Consider the following 20,988-nt stretch of genomic DNA (forward strand, 5'->3'; position numbering starts at 1 on the left):
ACCAGGCACAGCCCTGGAGGCACTTGGACAGCAGCCTGCTGTCCAAGCATGGTGCTAAAAATGCAGGGGTTAGTGTTTGTTAGTTTGCAAGAGGCCATGTGTTCACCAGCTCTTGATATGGGATGATACACGACATGTATGAATGTAAAATTACATCTGTAGTATGTACTCTCAGAGGTGTATTTCAGTCTTAAAAGCTTAGCCTTGTGGTAGTATTTGGGCATATATTTTCTCTTGGAACATAGCTAGTTGCTCAGTTTTTTATGATTTGAAAGTGTTGAAGAATTTCCAGTTGAAGGTTACAATGCCCTTAGGAGTATCTAGGAAAAAAACTCTTAAATAGAGAATGAGCACAGGGAATTAAAGAAGCTTTGGAACTAAACTGATGTAAGAGCACTGATGACACTTACCTCAACCCAGAGAGGTGTGAGAGTTATTTTTGTTTTCTTTCCCCTACTCCTTCTGTTTTCAGGACAAAAAAGAAAAGGAACTGGATGGTGCAGGAAAGAGGAGGAAAACCAGCCAATCTGAGGATGTAAGTATTACAGTGAGATGTGTCAGGGAGCAAAATAAATGGTAGGTACCTTTTTCCCCACTTCAGTTCTTTCATTTTTTTTAGTACCCAGGCAGGGATTATATATGATTTTTAAGATAAAATTTAATTCTTCTTCAGAGGTTACATTTTCATGGTATCTTTAGTGCAAATGTTTTACTAATGTTTATAAAAGAATACTACATAACAAATGAAATGTTGTAGTTCCCTGATGTTCTGTTTTTACTGCAAATTACTATGGTTTGGTGAGGGCATCAACACTCAAAACTTCTCAGTGAAGTCGTGTGGTATTGTCAGAAGCTTGACACATATTTAAACTTTAATTTTGGTTTGTGCAAAAAGCATACATTTCCAGTATGCCCACAAGGCAGTTTTTCAAATTCAGTGTTTGTAGCCAAATGGGTACAGGTGAATTAAAATTCAGTGCTTTGGGTTTGTTTGAAGATGAGCCTTTGGTTTATGTCAAGGGCTTCATAGGGATGTTTCAGCTGAGGTCTTTTTGGTAGATATCAAATAAGATTGAAAAGATCAGTAAAGTTTAACAGAACATTTGATGACTTGCCAAAGGAAATTAAAATCTGAGCTTTCAAGTGAGGCTAAGAGATTTGTTATCTATAGTGTAAGAGACTTTTCACAGCAAAGGGGTAGAAAGGAGAAGGTGATCTGGTTGTATCTTGTTAAATTTTGATGTCACTGATTGTTAGGAGGACCTCCCACGAAGTTACAGAGAAGAAAGGCCCACACTGGTGAGTGCTCTGACAGAGAGGAGAATTGATGCTGCCATTGGGAATCAGAACAAAGTCAAGTCCATGGCAACCCAGCTGCTGGCCAAGTTTGAAGAGAATGCACCAGTGCCGTCCTCACACTTACGAAGACAGGTAGGAGATGGATAATAAACCCCTTTGTTTTGGAATTGTAGAGGAAAACCATGGATGATAGCATGCATTCCTCAAGACTGGATGCTAGTGTTGCTTTTCTACTTCAAAGGCTCTCCTAAAGAAGAGTGAAGTTTACCCAAAGCTTAAATTTTACAAGTACAGGTGGAGAAGACCAGCAATTGAGTTTCTTTTACAACTACTATTGCTCTTTAAAAGCTTTCCAGGAATGTTCTCCTTATGCTGTTTAAGAACAACCATTTGATTTCTGATTTGAACATTTTCATATCAGGTTACATCTGTTTGTTCTTGTGAACTGTGATGAAGCTTTGTACGTGTGTATGTGCAGCAGATAAATGCCTGGGAGTTTCTTGGCAATCAGGGTGTTTGTGTCATTCCAAGTGAGGCTCATTTGTTCTCCAGGATGGTATCTGAACTGCTGCAACTGCAGCCTAGTTGTCTTTGAAGTTAGATTGAGTCACTTCAAGCTGCTGCTGGCAGTGCAGTGTCAGCAGGAGGAGGCTCAGTGTGGTTTAAGTGCCAGAGTCCTTGCTCTGCTACATGAGTCCATCCCCACAGCTTGTGCCAAGCTCTGTGCCATGGCCACATCGCGAGTGGGACCTGACCTGGCTGCTTGAAAGCCAGCTCAGGTTTGTCTCTGCCACACTACATATCAGCATTAGTAGTGTAACATAATCAGAATGGTCGTGTCTATCCACACCATAAAATGTTTCTTCAGCTGCTACACATTGGCTGGCATACTCAGCCAATGATTTGAAGAAACAATGAAGTGAAAGGAAAGGTCCAAAAATATGTGAAATTTCCCATTTTTGGATGTTTTTTTTCCTTTTTATATTTTACTTGCTAAATGAATTCCCCCCTCCCCTATTTTTTTTTTCTTAAATGTTTGTCTTATTCTGTATTCCATTCCTATGGCTTTCTTTGAGTTTCCTTCACTATTTTATCTTTCCTCCTTGGTCCCACCTTCCCTACAACCTGCATGCAGCCACCTGTCCTGCCTTACCAAGAGCGTGTCCACAGCCAACCATCCAGCAGACGAGAGCAGGGCCGGCTTGCCCCCATACCCCAGTGGAAACAGGTAAAGAAACTCATTCTCACTACAATGCACCTCCTCACCCATCACTGTTGTGTTTTTAAGCCAGTCCTTTTCCAGCACCTTGTCTGAGTCTGTTAGTTTAAATAACTTCCAGTGAATAAAGTCAGCATCTCCCTTTGGTGATGATGTACCGTTTAATGTTTCAAAAAATATTTAATCAAATTTTCCTTGCCTTCTTATGCTAGTTTCAACTTATCAAGACTTTCGTGGATGTTGCAGCAGAAATTTTTGCTATAGAATTTCTAGATTCTTCTGTTAGAAATAAGGGAAACATGTAACCAATTATGGAAACTTATGACGTAAAGATGTCTTATCATCTATGATATTAAAGCTCTTCCTTCATATAAATAGTAAAATTGGTTATCAGTTTTGCTATTCCTATGTGAAATCTTAGGTGTTCTGTAGTTGCAGGAGACTTTCCTGTGGTTTCCCTTTCTTTAATGCAGCTTTCCTTGCCAGCTTCTCACACGTGTTGCTTTGCAGACTCCTGTGTTACTGTGAATTCAGTACATTTTAGGTTCTCTTGCACAGAATAGGGACCAACAGCAGAAAAATCAGCTGGTATTGAATTTTATTTTCTTTCCAACGTTTTGGGCCATTGTCATTGCTGCTGTTTTTCTTTCAGCCATGTGCTTTCCAAAAATAAGGCTTCTGTAATCTTTTCAGGCATTTTATGATACTTAACCTCACTGGCTTCATCTGCTTCCACTGTTTCCCTGTGCAAATGGCCTCCTCATGTTTCTGAGAGTGCTCAGAGGTATTTTGCTGACAGCCCTAATTTGGAGAAACATCTACTTCTCTCTGGCTGTAGTTTAATCAGAGCGTACTTCTTTGGAGTCAAGAGGAGGAAGATGACACTGCTTTGGAAATTCACTGTTCTTGATGAATATGGATTCATGGTGATCTTTGTGTCTGAGGCATTCAGCACAATTAATGCTGCATGTCATGACTGGTGCCCTGATCTAGAAGATTTCTCTTCCAGGAAGAAGACCTAAGTCCAGGGAAATTATTGTCAGGATGCTTTGCTTCCCTGACTCAGTGTTTGTTCTTCTACCTTTTGTCTCATCAAAATCTTCTTTAAAGGCTAATGAACATTTTGAGATGGATTCACATAATTCATGATTAAGACAAATTTTATTTCTCAAGAATACTTATTAAGGCAGAAAAAACCCCCTGAAGCAAAAAAGCTGTACAGTATTAAGTGAGTTGATGAGCACTGCTTATATTACCTCCTAGAAAAAGAAAAACTGGATTGCACTGGCTGTCTTTCTGTTTTAGCACTTGGAAAATGCCACATTCCTGCACCCTTGAGATTTCTATTTGAATTTGTTCCTGAAAGTTTATGAAGCCTTTATAATTAAGCCTTTATAGTGAAACACGAAACTTCTTATTATCATTCTTTGTCATTGATAAAAAAAAAAAAGACAAAGTTTTATTTCCTGTTTTTATTGAGGATTTTTCTCCTCACCAGGGAGCATTTTTTTGGGTTTCTTTGTTGTTTATACCTGCACTATACAATTCAAAAGAAATTTTAAAAAAGGAAGAAAAAATCCTTCTGCTGTTCCTTGATGTTGATAGCGTGTCTGTATAGGAATAAGTGTAGGGCATATCTTTGAAAAATCTTTCTGCAACAATTTTACTTTCAGAGGATTTAAATTATTTTTTTCAACACTGGCAGTGATTTCCCTGTGTGGATGATTTCCCTCTCAATGTTGCACATGGAGATGATCTTTCCTTGATTAGTTCTACTGCATCAGCAGAAGATGATTTATTCCTGGGTCCAGATGTCTTGCAGGATTTGCAGTGCTTTTGTAATGAAGAAGTATAAAACTGGGTCTGAAGGATGCAAAATCTGCAGGATACAGAAGGATCAAAACCCCACGGACAGGGTCCCTGTTCCAAAGGTTCCTCACTGTGTGCCTGGGGAAGGGAAGAATATGGGTTACCTTTGTTCAAAAGCCATGGATGTGCATAGAGCCATTTATTCTTGACTGAACAGAGACAGCTGAGACCACTGAGCCAAGCAGCCAGCTTTGCCAAGCCTGGACAGAAATCCCCTCCTGCAGGAAGTTGTTGCTGGAGCAGTACCTCAGGTGGCTGCTGAGATTTCTGGTTCTGGTTGCGTTGGCAGGCAGAACCTGATAGTTGTGAGACTGCATCTTTTGATGGTGCTGGAATGGTCTTCTGTGGTGACATTGGTCACTCTGGCTTGTAGCTCATCCCTGGGTGACAGACTGCCAACAGAGAAGTGCTGCTGAATACCAGAACCTGTCATGAATCACAGAATGACCAGGTTGGAAGAGACCTCAAAGATCATTGAGTCCAACCCAGCCCCAACACCTCAACTGAACCCTGGCACCCAGTGCCACATCCAGGCTTTGTTAAACACATCCAGGGATGGTGACTCCACCACCTCACCGGGCAGGCCATTCCAGAACTTTATCACTGCTCATACTCTAAAGGATTACTATTGCTTCTGCCAATTTCTTTAGGGATGATATATGTTTGCTAGAAAGAGCTGTTCATGAAGCTTTTGGAAAGGCTTCTCTTTTGGCACAGGCGTTGAAGTTCAGGAGCAGAAACTTCTGCTACTGACTGAATATATCACAAGCAAGTACCTTCTAGAGGAGAGTGCTTTGCAGAGGAGCAAAGCAGCTCCTAAGGGGACAAAGGGAAGGTGTTGGGTGTTACTGAAAGAAACCACAGGTTGCCTGATGTTCTTACTAGCTGGCAAAATGAAGTTGAGATCCTCTCTTTGGGAGAAGGGCAGTTGTATGATTGACAGGTTTGGTTCTTCCAGTCTTTTGGAAACTGCATGGAAGATGAAAGTATATTGCAAAAGCATAAGAGTAGTTCCAAGAAAGAGAATTCCAAAGGAAGTGGTCTGGGTTGGACCCACAGTTCTGATGACAAATTGGCACGTGCCTTGGGGTATTGCCTGCTGGTGTCTGTCAGGTGGAGATCCTTAGCTGTACTTGCTTACCAGTTTAAATCTAGAATCTTGCTTTACCCTTGCATTAAGATATTAGGTGAGCAGTTTCCTTGAGCTTGTAAGGCAGGATACCTCTGTGTGTTGTATAGGTGAGGTAGAGGTATCTTGCTAAGAGAGAATTCCTAGAATGAGTGAAATCCTGGAGGAATCTGTTCTGCAACAGTTTTTACTTTCTCTACATGATTTTTAATGCTGTCTCTCTTGGAAGGGCAATGCCTTCCAAAGAGCAAAGGGGTTAAAAACCTCACCAATCTGGTCCTCACAGCATTCTGTGTGGCCTGCATACCTTGTAAATTGGTTTATAAAGTTGAATTTATTGAGTTACACTTTGAGTATGTTGGCTTTTGTTGTGAAAATTGGTTTTGTGTTCTTATGAGCACCACAGCAGCATCTAATGATGCATCAAGATATTGAGAAGTGAATGTGCACAGTGGAAATACATATTTTTTTATATTATAGTAATATCACCTAGAAAGGCTGGATTGTGTTTCCTGGTGTCGTGGTTAATCTCCTCAAATGAATGCCTGCTTGTATAAGAACATCTTCCATCATGTTCTCTATGCTTTCTGAGCCATTTTGGCTGCTTCTGGGAAAGAGCATCTCATCCAGGATCATGAAGCCATTGAAAGTCATATGGGCTATCCAGAAGCGGATCTCACTGGGCATAGTGTGAGAGACAAGCCTTTTTAACTGAATTTTGCCCTGGTTTTCCAGACCTTCATCTTGTAGCCTTCAGCAGTCTTCTATTGTTCTGTAGGTCTCTTGTCAGCAACAGCTTTTGTGTGTCATACATGAGCTTAAATCATGTTTGATGTGTAGAAAGATACTTGTAAGATGAAGATCCCATGTCTTTTGGTGCACATCTTTTCTGCCTCTGGACATCTACTGCTTATTCTTTTGAGACCATTCCCTAAAGTGTGACAAAGGGCAGAAGTGCAAACTTTGCAGTACTTTTGTTGGAACTGTGTTTATTGAAGATAAGCGATGACTGAGATGACTACAGGCAGCAAGAGCTGAAACCTCAACAGGAGAGAACTTAAAACACCAATGACTTCTGCAAATACTGCTTTTTTACCTTTAATTTTTTATTTAAATATGTTGATTATTTTCTGCTTTCCTATAGTCAACCCTTTCTTTGCATGCTCAGAAGTACATTCTGCTGGAGGACTGATGGAACACATACTTCATGCATTCATCCAATATTATATTCTGAGATTTGCCTTGGAAAAATAAGCAAGTTTGTGAAAATTTTGACATTAGAAATGCAAACTTGGCCATGGACAGATGAAAATCCATGAGCAGCTCTGTGGTTGAGAATGTTGCCATTCTTTCAGTTAGAAATTAGTGACTTCATAGCTAAGCCTTTTGAAGCAACATATAAATGTTCCTCATCCACTGCAGTGCAAAGTCATATGCTTCAGTTTAAGCTGCTTTTAGCATCTGTTTGAGATAGAGGAGTGTACTATTTATCTAACTGTTTTGTTGAAAAGGAAGAGAGCCCCCAAACGATGTTAGTGCTAGCTCATCTGCAAGGGCAGTAATAAACGTCTGTAATATCTCTACACCATGTGCAGTTTTTTAGAGCCTTATCTAACCCTGGCTTTGGGTACACAGCATTTTGTTTTTTCCCACTGCAACCATTTCCAGATATGCTCTGGTGAGAACTCAACGGGAAAAGAAAAATCAGGCTGAAGGCTCATTAATAAACAAGAAATAGTGGAGAAAATCTCTACACAGCACTAGAAGGGCATGTTTTCTGGTGTGTTAAACTGAGGACATGTATGTGCATTGTGTAATATGCAGACTATTAACTACAGCTCCATTTTATCTATAAACCAGCTGGATTTCTGTTCTAACAGAATGTAGTACATTTTAGCTTGCCTGAGATGGTGTAATGTCTGTAAGTCAGAGAGGAGGGGGCTGAAGATGGGAGCAGAACTCTGAGACTTGAATTGTATTAGTAATGAGCTGCAAGCAGGAGTAATTAGGTCAACAGGATGGATATTTTTAAGCATTTTAAGGCTCAGCAATAAGTAATTTTTCATGAAGCAAAGAGAGCAGTCCAGTTGTGCTAAGGAGAGTTCCAAGTTTGCCTTTAACTGATTGTAAGACCTTGACTCAAAAGCTGTTGGTTTAATTGCTGATTGATACAAATCTGTATTCACTGACTGTCAAATGTGATTGTGTGGCTCTGGGTAACAACTTGGGTCTCTCAGTTTCAGATACACTGTGGCTTTAGCTAATTTGAGAGAGGTGTGAGCTTAAGATCATGGTCTCAGTTCATGCATTCTTGCCTGTCTCACCAAACCACTGCTAATGTTACCTCTTTTCTACCATTATTATGATTTTTTTTTCTTTTTCTGTTTTAAAAAAAGATGAGGCATAAGGAACGTTCTCGGACCTGCCCCAAAAAAGTGATCATGCTCTCTTCTTCCACTCCATCCTCCTCTCCATCGTATCCCAGGCAGCAGGTGATTCCCTCTGCATGCTCTGTCCCTTTCTCTTCATTGCTGCTTGTATAAATTGCTAGCTCACTTACCAAACAGCTTATTTACAAATACACTTCCAGTTTTCTTTCTTTCAGGTGCTGATGGGGATTTCTCAATCTTTTAGGTTAGGAAGATAAGGCAGCATTAACTCACTGGAAACATGAAGAGTCTCCACTGGAGACTGAGATTTTGCTGTAGGCAGATTTTTTATCACAGTATCCTTTCTCAGTTTTGAGATGCAGCAAAGCAGAAATTAAAAGTTTGGAGTAATATAGGGAAAGAAAATTGAATTTTTTTCCATCTCCACTGTCTTTTTAAATAGGTATGACTGAAAAATTGCTCTTGTATCCATTAAACTTTTATAGGATTGCTTATCTGAAGTGGCTTTTGAGTGTTGTAGTGGCCTTCACATGTCCACTGTGGTCCTTCTGATTCTCCCACACCAGGCTCTTGTCTCAGTCTGGCTTTGAACCTGGAGCAATGAGAACTGCTCTGAGCACGCTGTATAAATGTGCATCCAGATGTTTGTGCACATGTATTCGTTGTCCCAGTTACATATTTCCTGAAATCCTTCTAATATTTCTGTCTTCTTGTATATTGTCATTGTGCTTGAATTGTATCCTTTAAAATTGTTTAATTTTCCTACTTTCAAATCTACTTCTTGATCAGTCCTGTGCTAGAGGTCCTGAAAAGGCAATTGTAGTCCCATAGAGCTGTCATGACATCACACAAGGATTGTACAAATTAATTTCCCCAGAGGTGAAGCTGAGCTGTCTTTGCTGAGCTCTAGAGCCTCTGAACTGTAAAGGAGCATTACCTTTTAGCAGAGTAGACAAGTTTTATTGTTTGGCAGAAAGTTTGACTTGCCTTATTGCTGATTTCTCAAATTTTAATTACATGTTGCAGTTTATCTGGTCTAATTATTGTCAGCCTCCAGGACACACGTTCTTTGCTGCCTCTGTGGTGTCTGCATCTGCAAGATTGATCAGCTCTGCCTACTGATCCCATTTGAAACTGTCCTAACAAAAAAGGGGGTTTCTGCCATGCTGTGAACAGCAGCCTTTTCAAGAAAGATGCAGGAAAGAACATCTGGGTAGAATGGGCAAGGAAAGCTCTTTTCATGAGCAAAACCTGCATTTACACTGCAGTGTAATATTAGCAGATGATGTGATAGCTAGCTGCCTGCCTTGTCTCAAAATCATTTGAAAATTTTGTTGGATACATTTTATGAAAGAGGAAAGGTTTTCCCCAACCTTACAGATGGAGAAACAAAGGCAGTTAAATGCTGAGTTTTACCTTCTAATCTATAGTGTGGGATTCATTTTCCAGGTAGAGGAATTTGTTTTCACTCACAGGATCTTGTAGCTCAATATTTTCCTTCTGTCACCTCTCCAAGTCTTTGTCCTGTGTCTTTTTGGTTGCCTAGTTCAGTCATGAAAGCCAGCTACTGCCAAGTGTGTTTTGACCATTTTCTATGTTGTGTTTTATGGAAGTCTTCCTTCTTTTAACTCAGGAATTTTTATCCTCTGATAAAAGTCCTACAGAACTGATGTTAGACTCAGTCAGAGTAATCTGCTTTTGGAGGCATTCTTTCTCCTTAGGAATCATTTAGGAATGATTTTTTTTTCCCTAAAATTGTCTTGGCCCAGGCCTCATAGCAAGTCAGATGGATCTGTATCCATGTTACACTGATGTCTTTTAAAACCTTTAATTCTGCTCTTCTACTGCATTTATCCTGCCACTTTTAAACTCTCCATCTCCTTCCTCTGAACTAACATCACAGTTATACTGAGTGCCTTACCATCTTTATTGCACTAATTTGATTACATTGTGGTACTCTGTTGTTGTTTATAGACCTAATATAAATATATACTTTTAAAAAAACTTCTCTATCGGAGCCAACTTGTTATTGCCAGGTTTAAATTATTCTTAATAAACTTCTGCTCTTGTTGTGGCTTCTTTTCTGCCTGCATCATAAGAAAAATCAGATAAAGTGTGTTCTGATTAGGAAGTTGGTCTGTGATTGTTTTTAAGCTCATCATTTGTTGCCTGCAGAGATTCAGGGAACCTGGTGCTGGCTATCCCGGGGATCTGAGGCCCAGACAGGAAAGGGTAAAAAAGCATGAACAAATGGCATGGGTGCTGATGACACAAAGCTGTGGTGGATGTGTGCAATCCAGAGGTCAGATACAGGGGGTGGTGAAGCACACTTATCCTGATGCTGCTGTTAACACGCTGCAACTGCTGAGAGTCAGCCAGGAGCCATCCCTCCTGTGTGACACCCACAGAAATGCATAACAAGCTTTCATCAGCAGTTTGCTATATGCTTTTACTTTGCCCTAGGTCGAGCACTTGAGTTCTTCTCATTCTTCTTTGTCTCTTACACCTCTTTAGGGAAGTATGCTGTGGCTGTAGCAGAACAAGAAGAGTTATGTTTTGTGCTAATTGATGCAAACGTGGTTGCATTGTGTTCACCGCTTGCTTTCTGGATGGTTAAACAACTGGCATTCCATCTTGCCTCCTACAGGCCAAAGTAAAAGGAAAAATGATGAGGGATTATTTAGTGTAGAGACTTTGAAGCCTTCTTAACAATGAAATATTCAACAGTCTGTCTGAATGGCTCAGTATTATACAGAAGCATGGGAAAATAAAAGATAGGCACTCAAAAGGACCGGTTGATTTGAATTCATATTGACAAATTAATTGACATTCCAGTACAGGCTTTGAATGAATTAAGTCATAAATGGGAGCCAGCAATAAAACTGTTGCAACTTCCAGAATGTGTTCTAACAAAAGCCTTTTGTGGGCTGAATGTTTTCTGACAGGCAGTAGAAAATGAATACACGTGTCTGCAATGACACAGAAGCCCACAGCTTCATAACAGGCCCCAGTTTTAGTGAAAATGATCTAGTAGGAAGGAGTAGGTGGAACAGAAAGCAGCTTGAAAGTAGAGAGTACTGTTAATGGATCTGAATGGGAAGAGTGTTTCCTGTAAACTGGGTGTGAACCCAGTTTTCTGTTCTGCATTGGAGGACAATTAGTAATACAGAGCTACACCCTGGCATTCTTGACAGATCAACCTCAGATTTCTTGATGCACATGTTTGTAATTCCTGTCCATTTACTTTTGTATTCCACAAACAAATTAGCTGAAGGCTGTGTGGTACTGCAGTGATAGTCCTGACTTTTATAGCAGGCCACCTGCCAGGTCTTTTTCCATGTCACCAAGTGCACCACACAACACTTTAGGAACATTGATATGAAAGACCAGAATAGCAGAGGTGTCAAATATTGTGCCTAGGGTGTATTGACATGGTAGTGCAATAAGAACAAGTAGGACAGTGAAATTGCATAAGTAAAACTGGCAGCTTCTGTGAGTGTTTGATATTGCTGTTCTTTGCTTTATTTAGACAGGCTCATTAAACATGCTCTCTTTGGCATGTGGAGTATTTACTTTGCATATTCCACCATCTTTAAGAAATTAATTCATTCTTTATGCAAATCAAAATACATTACCCTAAAATGTGTTTCTGTACACAAAATCTGAGAAACAAATAGGTACAGGTTGAGATATTTAAAGGAAATCCTTGAGAATGCAGAACTATGGAGAAATAAACTGACAAATAAGGCCCTTTGTGCATGATAAAGCCACATTTTAAAATTCTCTTTTGATGGTAATGCCAGAGAGAAAGGCTATGTGCTTGTTTGATTTTGGCTGCAGCAGTCCTAGGAAGAGTTGTGAATAACCATTAATGTAACCATTTTTTTTCTTGCCCCTGAGGGTCAAAATGTAGCACTTCATTAGAAAAGTACGCTGGGGAAAAAAAACTCCTAGTTTTCACATGAGAGCTTCTGTTACTGTTGTGCATGTGAATGTCATACCTTTTGGCTGGCATTTTGGTGTCCCTTCGTTTTTGTGCTGGTTTGTTTACATCCTGCCTCCTTCCTCGTCTCACAGAGATCTCCTCGTTTATTTTCTCATGACCATGTGCCCATGAGTGTTGAGCAAAGGGCATGTCAGCTGGCTGCCCTCCTGGAGTCCAGACGTGCACTGAGGCATCAGGTGACTACAGCCCTGCCTATCTGGTGTCCTGGAGCACTGGGGGATTCTGGGTACAGGTGAAATCTTAGGGCAGAGAGAGAAAAGAATCACCAAAATATGATGACCACTGCTCTACAGTCATGTGGTTGAAACAGCCATCAAGACTATTTTTGTCTTTATTTGTAGTGTCTTTATTTGACTTGCCTTTTCTTAGCTGTCTCCTTGTTTGGTGAGTGACCCTTTCTGTTCCTCAAAACAGGATATAAACCATGAAGTAAAAAGCAGCCAGTAAACTTCAGAATAAATGCTGAAAACCAACTGGGCTCTGGATCAAGTCATCTCACAGTGGTCATTTAGCAGTCAGTCCTTCTCAAATTTTACCTGCTTCCAGAAGCAAGAATATTCACATTTTCCAAGCTTAATCCCTGGCTCTGTAGTACAACCTGTGTGTCCATCCTTCCTGTGCAGTTGTTTCCAATGGTAGAGCTGGCAGTTTGTGCAGATTGTCTTTGATTGCAGTGTACACTTTTGTTTTGTTTCGTTTTTGTGCCTAATTTTCTCCCCAGTCTGTTGTCTTTGGGCTATGGGAGCATGCCAGTTTGAACTGTGGTTTCTTTGGTTGCTCTCTGTTTTCAGTTACCTTCAGCAGTGCCTGGCAAACTGCAGAGTGCTTTTCTGGAAAGCACCATCTACAGAAGTGATTTTGTTTCATAACTTAACTGTTTTGAGTTAACCATCCCAAATGAAGCTGTCTTCTTGAGCTGGAGCATAAACAGTGCCAGAACTTTTGCAAGCCCTACTAAAAAGAATTTTCTGACATCTAGGTCACTTCATCTTGTTGGGGTTTTTTGGGATGCCATCTTTTTCTGATGGCTAAAATCACAGGAGCTGTTCTCCAAGAAGGAACAGCAAACCTTTGGCTAGATTTGAAATTTTAGCTGTGAAGGCCTGAATAAGAAGACTGCTTTAAACAAAGTGGTACCTCTTTGTTATTGGGTGCCATGACTTAATATCTCAAGCAAGGCCCACAATACTCATGTGCGTTTCCTTATTCAGTTAAAATGGTGATCTAGAAATGAAGATCTAGACCAAAATATTTTGCTCCTACCTTTTGTAGGGCTCTCTGGTAATTTTTAAGCTCCTTCTGAGCATGGAGATGCAAAGATAGAAATTATTTTTGAAATTGTCTAATTTCTGTATCGTGCAGAATTGAAAAGAAGGAGAGACTGAGAACACATAGTAGAGGAAAGCATAAAGTGGGTAGGGCAGAGAGGAAAAAGGAAACAGATGTTGGAACACTGCAAGCAATGATGGATTATGATGTGGGATTTAAGAGAAGAAAACAAGAAAAATACTGAGAGAGAAGGCTTAGCAAAGTAAGGACATTTTCAGAGAAGAAATTTGATTAAATGTTGATGTACAGAAAATTCTTGTATGAACAATTATATTTCCATAAATTGGGGAAATTGTGAAAGCCAAGCTCTTTTGCATTTTGCTCAGTAAATTTAATCTTGAGGTTAGCCTATTCCAAGTGGCTAGAAGTAGCTATTTTCATGGGTCATGCAGTTACATGACATTTAGTTTTCCTTTTTATAACTAAAACCATAATTTATTTTTTGAAGAAAGCCAGTTATTTGTAATGTGCACATTTTTTTCTTTCCAGACTGTAATTTTTAGGAATGCACAGTTTCTTCCAGTGCTGTTTGTCTGATACTTCCAACTTTTTTCCTACTTATATGAAGTATTTATTGGAGGATGGGCATAATCATTTGTAGAGATAATGACAAGAACATATTAGAAGACCAAATTTTGGGTTCTCCTGTGAGGTACCAGTTTCAGAAGGATGCAGGTTCTCAGTCTGTGATTTATTCTTTGCCATTTGATAATCAAGATCAGCAGATTATTTTATATTGATACATTCTTTATTCCATGTTTCTAATTTGTTTACAGTAAATTTTAGGTTGGAAATTTGCTGTTAATTACTGGAAATACATACAAGCTAACTTCTTTCTCTTCTATCCCCCAGGAGAGCAGACTTTTGGTTTATATAGTTAAAATGAAGAAGAGGTCTCACATGGCCTGAAAGATGATCTTAGTGCCTTGGGCCAGTAATAGAGAACAATGGGAGATACAGAAGGAGCAGAGGAAATTGATTTGGGGTCTTTGCCAGTGGCTTAGTTGGTTGAATTACAGGAGGTTGGACATCTGTGGAAGTAGGTAACTGCTTCCAAATGGTCCTAAATAATGTAAAACCTAATAAAGAGCAAATTTGGAGTAACTACTCTGCCTCACTAGGGAGAAAGTAAAGATACCCTGGGTATTTTTCTCAAAGTTTTCCTGTAAGAGTCCTTAAAAATTTGTTCTTGATGATAACCAGAAAGGCCTGGGCTGGGTTTTTTTATTATTATTATTTTCTCTTCTCTCTTAGAAAAGCACAAGTATGATTGTGTTGATGTTTATTTTATGTTTTAGCCCGAGACGGAGCCGTCTCGCCGATTCTTTGTTGACCAGTGGGAGCTCTCCCTTAGCCTCCGCTCTTCCAACCGCCCTTCCTCACCCTCCTCCGACTCCCTGCGCCAGGTAGCCCTCACCTGAGCACTCCAGGTGCACTCAGCTGCCTTTGCTTGCCAAGGACACTCACAGGACACAGCCAGGCTGGCACTGCTTCACCTGCAGAGCCTCTGTGCTTATCCCTACGCAAAGGAGAAGCCAGAGGCAGCCTGTGCCTGGCACAGCTCGGGTGTTGCCAGCCATAAAGCAGTTTGAAACTAAATGTTTGTAACATTTGGTGTCTGTGAGAAGTTTGTGGTGCATCTCTCACTCAAACCAGGGGTTTTGAGCACTGATAGTCTTCCTGGCTTTGCAGTGAAGCTTTCTGGTTTTGCTTGCTGCTTTTGTTGAAGTTTTGAGCTAAACAACAGATTGTGTTTGTGCATATGTGGTTAATGGACAGTGTGAAATAAAAAGTGCTTTGGCTTTTTGAAAGATCACTGAGAATTTGAACTAGTTACAGTTGTCCTACATGAACAGCAGGAACTTGATTTGACCTAACCTGGAGCAGGTTCTTTGCATGCTTTTGAAAATGTTGCAGAATGCTGTGTCTGGAAGACCATGGAAAGAAAGAGAAAATGCTTCACTTAATAGCCATAATTAGGCCAGATGTGGTATGTAGGCAGAAAAAGCAAAACAAATCAGAAACACACAACCTCAAATTAAAAATTCAGCAAATAAATTTCTCACACCAAATAGTCCAGGGTACTGTGAGTTAATATTAACATATTCATTTTTTAGCATGGAATTGCTTATGTGCTGGTAGAAATTTAAAGATCCTGAAGGATCTGCAGTTGAAGGTTTCAAATCAAAGCTTGATCAGGGGAAACCTGGTTCAGCTAGAAGGAAGTTTTTCCCCTGGAAATGCTTCATCTCTCTTCTAAGAAAACTCAAAAAGCCTTAAAAGCTCTGATCATTCAGAGGAAACTGAAAACTCTTGGCCAAGTTATTATGATTGCCAGTTAAAAATCAATGATGAAGAAAATTTGAGAAGTGAGCACCATTTAAAATGTAATGTTTGACAAGATATATGTCATTGAAAAGCAACTCTGCGCATATGTATGTGGAACTTGGAAACACATGGAACCTGGGAGACTCAAAGACAAATCATTTGTTATTTCTTGCATATAGAAATGCTGCAAGTGTTCTACTTCTTGGAATGGAATCAGTAGACAGGTATAAATTCTTTCTGGGTAGAAATAAACCCTCCCCTCGTTGCTGCAGTGACAGGGAGCTTAAGGAATTAGGACTGTAGTGACAGCAGCAGTAATCTCTGGCTGAGCACTCTATTTTCATAATCTTTTTCCCCAAAGAAGTACCCATTCTGTGCTGAATTTCAATTTTTCTGATGCTTCCTGCTGTTCTCCTGTCTGAACTTGTGAAGGTTTTAAACATTCCTAAAAGGCTAATAACCACACATACTAAATTAGTTATTAGTTGAGGGAAATAACTACTGTGCTTCAAGCAAGTTTTGCTATAAGTAAAGGGGGTTTTAAGATACAACTTTCCTTTTGTTATCCTTGGCATTTCACACTTGCTAGAAGCTGAGTGGATCTCTGATCCTGTATTAGCTGAGAATCCAGCTAGAAACATTCATAATGCTGCTTAGTGTGGAAAAGGGAAATTGCTTGGCGTGCTCTTTGCTGCTCCGAGTCAAATCCGTGGCGTTTGCAGTGGGATTGAGCTAACGTGGATGTAACCACCTCATTTTCTTAACCACGTAATTATTGCCAGTTATTTGTGTTTCCTGTGAAAAACACTTTCTCCACTCCTGCAGTGATTGAATTTGGCTTGCAGACACTCATTTGGTACCATCTAAGGTAACAGCCAACTTGCCTAGACTGCTGAAAATACTGGAGGGTTTTTAGATAGCCAGAGTTACAGAGTCAGTCTGTGCCCATGGTGGAGAAAAGCCAAGTCATAAAGCCATGTTCAGGGTTGAACAAATATATGTTCCAGATGTATGCAGGTATGGCTTTAATGCATTGGATGAAGACTCTTCCATCTTTTTTTCCATCTAAAACTCTGTGTATTTTTACCACTGGAAGAATTAATACTTTTGACTCACTGTGAGTTTTTTAGTTAAGGACTTCTCCATGCTCTGTGAATGTTCTGTAAATTAATTCTTTCCAGGTGCAAAGTACACAAATATACTGTTGTAAATCAACATGTTGCATTAGACTTGGTAATATGCCTTCTAAAAGATCTTTGTTTCTGATGTCACTTTTACCTGGAACCTAAAAGCTAACCTATATTTAGCCTCATCTTTTACAAGTGTCTATACTCAAGTTTTCAGGGACAAAATATCCCACAGATGAAAAAAGGATCTGCTTCCTTCATCATCATAGTATTTCTGGAACACTTAAAAAATGCAAAATACAAGCCTTCCTGTCTGTTCCTACAGGTGATCCTGGACTGTACTGGTGATTTCTGATGACACTGGCTTTGCTATTACTACTTGTCACTTTATTTGTCCACTGTCTTGGCATGATTTGACCTCTCTGCACCTTTTCACCCCCTAACCTCTCATCATTCTAGTTTTTTTTTTTTTAATTTGATTCTTTTTTTCTTTTCTCACATCACTCTTGTTTTATTCAACCCATCTGGTAGAAGTACATAAAGATGTACACAGGCGGAGTGAGCTCATTGGCTGAGCAGATAGCCAATCAGCTTCAAAGGAAAGAGCAACCCAAAACCCTTCTAGACAAGAAGGAACTGGTAAGACAATGTGCCAGAGATGAAGTGTGTTTGTGCTTAGATGTTGTGTAGATCTCAAGTTTTGTGAGTGTCCACCAGTTTTGTGAGTTTTGTTACACCACTGATGGAATCTGTCATAGTTTTGTGAGACATTTTTGTTTCCCTTTCTCCATCCACCCTCACTCCTGTCCTTGTTTCCTTTGCCAAATATTTTAACCTAATGCCAGCGTCCATAGACTGGGTGTAATGACTTGAGCAAACTGTTCATAACACTTCTGCACTGCTGCTTTCTGGAGGAGACACTGGTTTTGGTAATGTAGGTCGAAGAATTGCTGTTTGAGGGTGTTCTAATGGTTTTGCCTTTCTTCATATGCCTCCTTAAGTCACTGATTTCAGGGTCATCATTAATAATACTGGTGTCCACTCATCTACCCAGAACTTATTTTGCTCCTGATATATGTAGGCATGGCATCCTAGGAGCCTTTTTCCTGGACAACAAGGTTAGTTTTTGGTGTCCTGGTTAAAACCAACGTGAGTTGTGTCCAAGAACTGCAGCAGCATCCAAGTGCTCCCGTATCCACATAAATGAAGAGATAAAACATGATCTGGGTGTGTGATCTCGATGAGGCTGGACACACACAAATTCAGCCATCCCTGTTTGTGTCCAGGGCTCGCTCAAGAAGGAGTTCCCCCAGAACCTGGGAGGCAGCGACGTGTGCTACTTCTGCCGCAAGCGGGTCTACGTGATGGAGCGGCTGAGTGCCGAGGGCAAGTTCTTCCACCGCAGCTGCTTCAAGTGCGAGTACTGCGCCACCACCCTGCGCCTGTCCTCCTACGCCTACGACATCGAGGACGGTAAGGGAACGGCCCTCTGCTCACCAGGCTCCTCCTGGCCTGGGAGATCTTCTGCCACTTACAAGCTGTTTGGTGAGTTAGGGAAGAGGGTGACTTCTGTTCCCCAGACATCATCTCTCAAGCTGTTGGAGCTTCGGGGCTTTCCTATGGCCGGGTCATGGCGGCAGCAGAGCAGACAAACTTATAGGCGTTAATACAATATTGTAGTGGTGCCTGGAGAGGCTGCCTGGAACAGAAACTGGACAGAGTTAAAGGGAATAAAGGAGGGATTTATTTAAAAAGCCTTCAAAGCCTTGGGCAGTACAAGAGCCTTGCTGTGGCTCCACCCAAGATGGATGACTGGTCATGATTTTTCACACTTTTATAAGTTTTGGTCCATTTCCATATATGGGTTAATTGTCCAATTGCAGCTTCAGGTTGTGAATCAAATTGCTTTCCTCACTTCACCATTGTTCACACTGTTGGGCCCAAAGCTGCAACAGTGTCCTTGGTTCTCAGGCTGGAAAAGGATTGTTTTGTCTGATTAAACTGTGAAGAGAACTTGCGAGCACTTTGTGTGAAGTTCAGAGTCACACACTAAGGCAGCACAGAACCTAGAAAATATGAAATCTAAAGCTTCATTAAAGTATCATTAACAGCTGCTAGAATGCAGGGTAAACAAATAATAACTGGAGGCTTTAAAATCTTCACAGGCTGAGTTTGAGGACTAGACTTTTTACTGTCCTCATCTGACAGTATTTAAATAAAACCTCTGAGTGTTTAATACCACTTAAGAGAAAATAACAAGTTGGAGAGAAATGTGGTCAGCTTGTTCTTCTTGAAGGTACCACAACTGTCCAACTCTGTGTGTTTATTTTAGATGTAATAAAATAGGAACTTCATAATCAGGGGCTGTCAATAATAGGTCATTACAAGCTAAGTTCTGTTTATATGGAAAATATGGAATGTTAAAGTTGAGTAGAGGTAAGTCAGTGTTAAGAGTGTTGTACCAGTAGTTACTGAAGATTCAGTAATGATTTATTTTTTGTATCTGATAGACTAAGGAGAAAAGAATATGATTACAAAACTTGCTGATGCCTCAATTAAAAGAATCTAACATGCTAGGAATGAAGGGAAGCTTCAGATATACCCTACAAGTCTGAGAAACCAGACAGTATGGCAGGAGGTGAAACTCAGTTCATCAACAAAGCGTGCATATTGAAAGTAATAATTTAAGAGCATCCATCACTTGTGAAAAGTCATTTCCTTGTAAGGGTAGCTATGTACTACAATCTTTGTTTGAGCAGTGATTGACAAAAATGTCACATTTTCTGAAGAAAATGTATGAGAAAGTATTTGAGGTAAATGTTGATTCACATCAGCAGGTATGCATTTATTTTCTTACACAGCTACCTATCTTTAATCCAATCTCAGTAGGAAAATAAGTGCAAAATGGTGTAAAACTAGTGACAAGTAGGGTGCAAAGGATTCTATTTCAGATATAATGGTGTAGAAAACAGAATTACAAGAAAAAAGTGTTAGTAGCTGTATTTTTCCCGCTGATTGAGGTGAAGATGAAGTAAAAATTTTAAATTGATGTCACAGGATGACACTCCAAGATATTCTACTGCAGATTGAAATTGATGGGTATCCATTCTGTGTAAGAACAATCTTTTAATATATACTGGGTAGAAAAATGTCAGTGGAAACACCATCTGGTTTAAGGGGCAAAAAGAACTAAAACTGTGTGTTCATTATGCATTATATAATGACGTTAAGTAATGGATTTGCTGGGTTGTGAAGAGTTGAGGAAACTTAGAATCATCAAACCAGACTCCCAGTAAGGAATAGAAACCCCTTTATTGCTTGTCTGGAAGGTCAGCAGACTTGGCATGCAAGTTTAAAGGGGCCAGTGGTGATTTTGAAATCAACATATAAAAGCAACGTCTTTGTCAGAACTCTAAGTTGGGGAAAAGCATTTTTTGAGCACTGCTGTTATTTTGAGCACTCGCAAGTAACTGAATATCTGACTGTCTGTTAAGCACTAACAGACTGAGATCCTCTGTCAGCTGTATGGGCTGAAACAGTTTTTACCACCAGATTTTTAGTGATTCCCTCCGCAGGCATGCTTGTGTGTGCAGTTATGGCCAGACAGTTCTCAGTGAAGCAAACACAAAGCTTGGAGTTTCAGCAGGCTTATAGCATCGATTCTGAAATATTACATGCCCAACAGTTGTGTGTGTATATGAAGCAGATGTGGCTAAATAGAAATCTGTGGTATCTATCTAATATAATCATTGTGAAAATGTAGCTTGTATTTCATTCTGGGTTTTCTTTGAGAGCTAAAACACTAAAGCTGTGCACACATTGTTGCTGTTCATCTGGCTGTTTGGGCTGACAAGCATTCTGCAGCCTTCTGCAGTCAGTGTCTGAGAATTTTTATGTAAGAGCTTTTCAGTTGTTGCTCATTTCAGACAATCTCAAAAAGCGGTTTTTGGTATGAGTAAACATTAAGAAATACTTATTGAAGTAAAGATTTCTAGAAAGATGTTTGTCACTTTTCCATCTCTGTGCTGGTATTTTGCAAATACCAGCACAGAGAAATTAGAGGCAGAGGTCAGAATATGTGTTGGGAATGCATTGGCAAAGCTCTAGGAATGGGATAGCAGTGGGGAGTGCTGTGGGCTGCATATGCCACACAGGATACACTGACAAAGGTACAGTGGAAGATAATTATGAGGCATCAGTTTGCTGCTTTTATTAGTACCAGTAGTATTTGCATGATGGTATTGCTAATGCTGCTTTGTCTTCCTGACAGTGCTCAGATAGCAGTGAAAAAC

General features: G+C 40.0%; 1 protein-coding gene across 1 annotated transcript in view; it reads left to right on the forward strand.

Annotated features, from left to right (window-relative positions):
* MICAL3 (microtubule associated monooxygenase, calponin and LIM domain containing 3) overlaps positions 1-20,988 on the forward strand; it is a 160,398-nt gene that overhangs the window by 71,091 nt on the left and 68,319 nt on the right. Inside the window, exons 15-23 of the mRNA XM_066550226.1 lie at positions 473-535; positions 1,258-1,431; positions 2,435-2,527; positions 7,913-8,008; positions 10,082-10,138; positions 11,984-12,088; positions 14,540-14,647; positions 17,228-17,335; positions 17,983-18,169. Of these exons, the coding sequence (XP_066406323.1) occupies positions 473-535; positions 1,258-1,431; positions 2,435-2,527; positions 7,913-8,008; positions 10,082-10,138; positions 11,984-12,088; positions 14,540-14,647; positions 17,228-17,335; positions 17,983-18,169 (991 nt within the window). The remainder of the gene's footprint in view (positions 1-472; positions 536-1,257; positions 1,432-2,434; positions 2,528-7,912; positions 8,009-10,081; positions 10,139-11,983; positions 12,089-14,539; positions 14,648-17,227; positions 17,336-17,982; positions 18,170-20,988) is intronic.

The sequence above is a fragment of the Molothrus aeneus genome, chromosome 5 (assembly GCF_037042795.1).
Source record: "Molothrus aeneus isolate 106 chromosome 5, BPBGC_Maene_1.0, whole genome shotgun sequence".
Classification (NCBI taxonomy): domain Eukaryota; kingdom Metazoa; phylum Chordata; class Aves; order Passeriformes; family Icteridae; genus Molothrus; species Molothrus aeneus.